This window comes from Mesitornis unicolor, unplaced genomic scaffold (genome assembly GCF_000695765.1).
Source record: "Mesitornis unicolor isolate BGI_N332 unplaced genomic scaffold, ASM69576v1 scaffold13100, whole genome shotgun sequence".
Lineage (NCBI taxonomy): Eukaryota > Metazoa > Chordata > Aves > Mesitornithiformes > Mesitornithidae > Mesitornis > Mesitornis unicolor.
The window spans coordinates 660-7,776 of NW_010160542.1; the positions used below are offsets into that span (position 1 = coordinate 660).

The 7,117-nt window shown below is 36.7% G+C and overlaps 1 protein-coding gene across 1 annotated transcript in view; it reads right to left on the reverse strand.

The window, feature by feature from the left end:
* Positions 1–378: 378 nt before the first annotated feature.
* CADM2 (cell adhesion molecule 2) overlaps positions 379–7,117 on the reverse strand; it is a gene marked incomplete at its 3' end in the record, with an annotated part of 116,841 nt that continues 110,102 nt past the window's right edge. The window contains exon 7 of the mRNA XM_010190292.1: positions 379–504. Coding sequence (XP_010188594.1) covers positions 379–504 — 126 coding nt within the window. The remainder of the gene's footprint in view (positions 505–7,117) is intronic.

Genomic DNA, 7,117 nt, shown 5'->3' on the forward strand with positions numbered 1-7,117 from the left:
TATAAAAATGAAATATTTTGTTCCTTCAATGAATATATATATATATATACATTCTGCTGAGTTGATATACTAGTGAAAACTATGAGATCATGTATTAAATTATCCAGGAGGTAAAACCAAAGGGCAATCTTACCTCTCGGTCTCTCTAAATCACTGACTTATGATATGACCTTGGACATGTAACTAGATGCCCTTTGCCTTAGCCAGTGCACTGGAAAACTGGGTAAAATTCAGGGAGTTCACTCATGAGTGGATAGTGAACTGAGCTTTCTTATCCAAATCATGTAGCAGACAGGGGAAAGTGAAGGGGAACAGCACTCTCAGGTCAAATCTTGCCTTGCTTCCAAAGTGACTGAACTTCCACTAAATCTTTCTTACCTTTATGTCTTGCCAGGTATCGACCAAGGAGAATTATAGAACATAGTGTTACAAAGACAACTACAGCCACTATTCCACCTATAAGAGCGTGGTCAGGTCCGGTCTGTCCAGCCAAAGCATTTGGATCTAGAGGGAGAAGTAAAAAGCAAAAGTGGTTCTACACAGACAAAAACTGACAGGAAAATTCACAATACCAAGTTTTATACTGATCATCCTGAAAATAGGGCATTTCCCTCTTTAATATTCAGCATGGTTATTCCCACTTTTACTACCAGTATCTTATCAAAAACATAGCACTGCTTGTATTCCCAGATTGTTAAAGCCCTGAGGACATCACAGTTACAAAAAATATTACCTTATTCTTATTTGGCAGAGGTTATTAAATGGAAAAGGTTTCTGGTTTTGTCCTCACCATTTTACAAATGAAAACCTGGCCATAGCTATTTATAGAAGGAAAAACAAGGAACTGAGAACTGGGGATCAGATAGCATCAGCAGAATAGTGTCTGCATAATACATAATTTATAGAACTGATTCTCAGTGGGGATCCCTTATATATTCACTTCCTCTCATTCCTATCCTATTGCACCAGAAATAAAAAGACAGATAAAGTGCTGCCATGCCAAGTTCCTCTACACATGGCTGAGTCTGCATGAATTTGGTCAGATAAAGGTATCAAGCAACCTGAAAGATCATAATTCAGTCTCAAGCCTCAGTTTGTGAATTTACTATGAATACTCAATTAACACCCAATGTGAGCAAGCTGTAACAGATACAACAATGTATCAGCAGGTTTATTTTACTAACTCTGTGCAGATCACTAGGAATACCGCTAGATTCAAGCTTTCTGTGCTGGTCATTTGCCTGTTCTGTTGCCTGGTGTGTCACAAAAGTTGCAAAGAGGCAACCATGGGAAATGGCACTACTTAGGGATGAGTAATTCTTTAGAGTTTTTGAACAACGAATTAGCAACTTGTGACTGTTGACTCACTTGAAATATGCAAAAGGTGGTAAAAATTCAATCTAAGGATCATGGTAAGATTTCTATTTTAACGAAAATGCCTCTGCTATGAAATAATAGTAATTCTCTGAAGATGCTATTCACATTTACTGTATGTTGCATCAGTCTACTCTTACTGCTTCAAGGGCATTTCCCTTGCAGGAGATGTTTATACTCTAAAATAGTGTGCAAACAACTTTGCTTTTCAAAAGGGAAAGCCAGGAAAAATATTTACACAGTAAAGATGATAGAAAGGCCTCTGATAATGCCGAGGAGGCCTAATTTCATGATACCATAATTACATTCTCCTCACCAGGATCATTATATTACAGTAAGGTGTATATATATAAATATATATATATATATATGTAGATAGATAGATATGTGTATCTACATACACAGAAGTGTACATAAATATAACATTATATAAATGAAATAAATGATTAATGTTTTCTCCTCCTTTTGTAACCTGCCAGGCATACTGAAACTACACTTTCAGGTTTGCTGGAGCACAAAGTGTTATGGCCACTGTTACAGATACAGTTCTGCTCCTAACAGCCAGTGAACCCATCAGGCATGGTTTTGTCACTTACTGATGGTTTTCTGAGTTCCCACATCTTTCTCTTCTGGCTGCTAAGAGGATTTTGGGGAAGCTGGCCATGGCACTTCCATGGACATGATCGCAAATTTTAGGTATTGGTCTCAAAAAAGCTAGAAATACTTTATAAAGTCAGATGTGCCTGCCCACTCCTTTGTCTCCATGTACCTACTAGGCATGGCACTACTGCTGGCAGCACTATGCTGAGTATGCAGAATCAGTCCAAAGGGACATCAGCTCTATTTGGTGATTAAAAATTACCCCGAGTTCTGTGTGCCAGCAGCCTTGCAGGGAAAAGCAAGACAGCTGAAGTCTTGCCTCTTCAAAGCAAGAGCTTGAAGCTCACAGCCATACTTTCTTATGTCTTGCAGAGGCTCTGTTTTCCAAAGGCAGTAAGGAGGAGGTGACTGCTCACTTGAGTAAAAGGAATGTGACAGCTTTCTGCAGGATTGTCAGCCTCCTTGAGCCATCTAGCAAATCCCTCCTTCTGTGATGCCTGTAGCAAAGTTGCCATGAACCTCCTCCTTGCAGCAAAGAGGCAGCACCCCCTTGGGCACTAAGGAGCAGCCATGTTCCTCAGTGCTGCGTGTCACCTGCAGAAGATGGTCGTCCCCAGCACTGGGGCAGGAACAGCATGAACATGTTCTCCCACTACAGGCTAACTCCTGCTAGTATACTAGCAGTAAAATTAAAGAATGACAGGAGATAGTTTAAGTGATAATATACTTTGTGATGCAGAGTATAATCCAGAGAAGCGTTAGCACACCACTTGATCTACAGGCATTCTTTGAAAAGCTGATTGCAGTGTACAGCCTTAGCTCAATACCTAGATTTACAATGTATCTCCTCTGTGAGCTTTAATAAAGATTATAGATAAAAATCCTCACAATACACTGAGATGAATATGCCTCTGTGTTTATCCTCAGGTGAATTCCTATATACAGCTACTCACTCCTCCTCTGACATACCTGATGTGACTACATGAAGTGACCTACAGCCAGCATAAATATAAGATTCCCATCTATTTGCATGGATTAATAAGATTCTACTGCTATAATAGGTTTAAATTTTTAACTTTAAAATTAATTTAGGTAGTCATTGGAATGCACAGGTAGCATTGTATTTCTGCTATAATCTCTTAACCTTGGTATCAAGACTATATTGATAAGTATTTCTAGAACAGTTTGTCCATGAAAAACTTGTACATGACCTAGTGCCAGTATATTACCACTGAACAATTTATTTGTTAAAAAGAAAAAGTGAAGGAAGGAGAGGAAGGAATAGATGGAAGGCAGGAAAAAATAAAGATCCTCCAAAGTGGTCAACATTTTCTTGAGAAACAAGCATTCTTTCATCTCAAAATGAATATTTGTACAACATAAGAAACATTCTGAACAGAAAGTACACCTCATAGAAACATTCTCCTCATAGAAAAATAATGTTAGCATTAAATATAAATATGCACTACATTATGCATACAGAGTAATGCACTCTACTTTGGCCTCTCGTGAAATGACCTAAGCCCCATGAGTGAATTATAGATCTAGGGGTACCTTTCATCTTATAAATAATTACTATATCAAAATGTGCCTGTTAACAGTATCTCAAAGATAGAAATACAGGGGTTTGTAAACTATGTCATTTTGTATTTTACGTATTTATACAGCAAATATGTATAATTATCCAAACGTTCTGGGCACTTGTATTACCAACTCCCATTAAAGTTCCTGAAAGTACTAAGTCTGTATTTATGTGCTGACCACTCCACAGTTTGATTTCCAAAAAAACAGAACGGTATTCTGATTATTTTTAGATTCCCATTATAAGCTTCATGGGTTTTTCCAGGTAAATCCTACCCTGCCACACACATAACTGCAGCAAATGAAATCTTAAGTATGCAACTATGCAAGAAATACTTATAATCCAGCTCTTTCAATAAAAAAATAGATCACTCTGTTCCTATTTTAAATATAGACTGTTTTTTACTGCATGAACAGCTACCGCAGTCATAGCCTGAAACAGTGAAATCGGAATTTTGTAAACAGACTACATCTTCTTCAAAGATCAGTTCTTTCTCTGTTGATTTCATCCTTTGATGAGACTAAGGAAATCTTACACCAAGATAATGACACAAAAGCTGATAATTCTATTTTTGTTTGCTTTTGTCCTAAATTTAGGAAGCCTCTTCAAAATACTACTTGATGATGCTGTGAAGTTGCACCCATTTTCAACTTTTGGGATTTGCCCATTACTGTTTGTTCACAAACCTATAGAAATAACACACTTAAAATGACTACAAGGAAAAACTGTATCATTCATGAAGAAATTAATCACATCAGATAAATTTTAGACCTATTAAGTAAGTAGAGATTAGCTTTTTATGACCTGATGACAAAGTTTCAGCATAGAATAATTTTAGATGAACTCACACATCAGTTAAGCAGAGAAATTTTGGAACAGTTTTTCATGCTTTTGTATAAAGGATATGTTAATTATTCATCTAATTTCATTTTCTTCCTGCATAAGTTTCCTTCTTATTTATGCATAGTTGACATGACTGAGCAGGCTGCAGGAAAGGGTCAGATAACCCTTTCCTGAGCAAAGGAAGAACAAACACATTTGTGAATGCTGGATCGGCATCTTCTGGGGAATATATGCTCGAGTAGCCTCCTTTATTGCAGAACTTTATTAATGTGCATTTTTGGCTCAGATGCTGAAGTTTCAAAAAAATCACTCTAAGAATGAGATGTACCCAGGTTAAAGGCATCCAAAGTAATAATTTGTTTTGACCATTTCTACTAAAAGAAAAATTGAAAATAAAGGTCCTAATTTCCTGTGAAGCATAAACAGCATTCACAAAATTAAGACATATTAAGATGATGTATTATTCATAAATTACTGCTCCTTAAGGCTGGGAAAAGAACAGAGATGTCCCATTTCTCAGAAAAGTACTGAAACCACCAGTCTACAGTTGCTTTTACCAATTTCATGAATAATCAGTTGCCAAGGCCCATATTCAGGGACCTGTTATCACACACAAACTGCAAAAATTATGGGAAGCGAGTAGTTTAGGGTTTTGCTAAGTCCACCAGTGAATGCAAGTTAAATTAGAAATATTACCCATTGAAATTTCCCCACATTTCAGCTTAATTTCCTAAGGAGAGATAGCTTGTGTGATCATGCTCTTTCACTCTGTCCAAATGACTTAAGAACCTGGGTCCATTACAACAAGATAGTAAAGATGTCAAGATTATTGTTCTCCTATAGCTAACCTGAGAGGACAGCTGCAGGAGTTCAGTTCTTATTAGATATCAGAGAACTAATTATAGAAAGATGCTTTTAGAAAAACTCTAACAGAGACAAAAGCGTCAGTCAAAATCTGTGCCCAAGAATCAATTTTTCATTAGGAGTTTCTCTCCATTGTGAGTATTTTGATGTCCAATATGGCACAGATCTTGTTTAAAGCTTTTCACGTGGCATTTATAACATCTGAGCCCTTCCTATCTCACCTTTTTGCTCTTCTGCCCCTACCCACTCTTCCTGCTTCTCCTACTTCTTGTCACATAACAGGTCAGCTCACATTGCAGTGTTTGCATAATTCAGTTAAAAAGACAGTCAATCATGAGGCACAATCTGATTGGAAACCAGGGAAGATTTCTTTCTGCATCTTACGGAACAAACTTGGTGTTCAAAATGTATTTAAGGTAATACCATTCACCAGATTGAACCGTAGAGTCCATATAATTTTAACAGTCCCATAAATGTAAGCTTTGGAAAAAAACACCTATTATTTTTTTTTAAACCAACAAAAAACTCAATTATTTGTCCAACACCAGTAGGAAAAAAGACTAAAATAGGAATTCACTCACAATATGGACAGGAGGTAGAACTGCAGTGATAGCTGACAAGGTATTTGCTTTAGGAAAAACGGTGGTAGTGTTGTCTGTGATAAATGCTGGTAAGTAGAAGTTACCCATTTTAGCATCTTAATTTGGGCACCCCAGAGTTCAATTTCCCTTGCCTGGCCTGGAGTGCTGAAATAGGTACTTTTAATCTCATTTTGTAATATACTACTAACTGCTAAAATACATGTGCGCGAAACTTGTGGAAGTATTGTTACGGGGAAAAGAAAGTTTCTGTACCTTCATTTAAATTGCAAAGAGTAGGTGCCCAAAGGGCCTGGTTGTGAAATTTGTTGAAAATGTGTTTCGTTATTAACCAATTCTGAACTTAAAATATGTGACAAGCTTCTTTTTCCTTCAGTGCCTGAAGCAAAGAAGAACAAAACAGTGTACTAATATACGGCATATATAAACTGCTGTTTTAATAGTAGAACATTACCAACCATAGAGAAGACAGGCAGAAAAAAAGTTTACTTGTAAACCTTCAAAGGAATTGATAGCCTTTTCTTAACTGTGTTACTGCAGTGGCACATTTGGCACATTTTGCCTGTAAGTGTTTCTTTTTTTTTCCAGTAGTGAATTATATATACATTCCTATGAAGAAGAGCCCACATCCCAGAAGGATAAAAGTCCCACACTGTTTCAGCAGCTGAATCTACAGCTCCTTTTGAGGAGTTCACGTTGTTCTTGTGAATCTAAGACTTTTCTGAGCGGACAGAAAAACCCAAATGTTTGGGGTATTTGTAAGTAGGTGGCCCTTGTCAAAGGTAAATAAAAACATTACCCTCACCTATTTATTTTGCAAATGTATTTTTTTCAACGCTAATAAGAGATCTGTATATCTACAATGTTAAGGCAAAAAGTTTAACAGTATTTTCAAGGTCCTTAGAGCCTTGTTCTAGATTTTGTGTCTTGTGTCACTGACACAGTTTCTTTTAAAGTTTTTTTTTTCTTTTTTTTTTTTTTCCTTAATGCTGCTTTAAAAGCTCTAGTTTCCTGAAGGGAACTGTTCCTCCAATTAGAGCACACAAAAGACTTTTCTTATTGACAACATTATATTTTTGTCCATCAATAAACTCATTAGTTGCTTCAGACTCTGTCTTAGGAGTAAAAGAACTAAAATCTTCAAATTTTTGCCTTCATGCTATTTTCTGTAGCAGATAGTTAAGTCAATTCAGGTTTTAATGAAATACTTGCAGCTTGTCCATCTATAACTTCTGGCTACTGAAGCAGGAGGGAG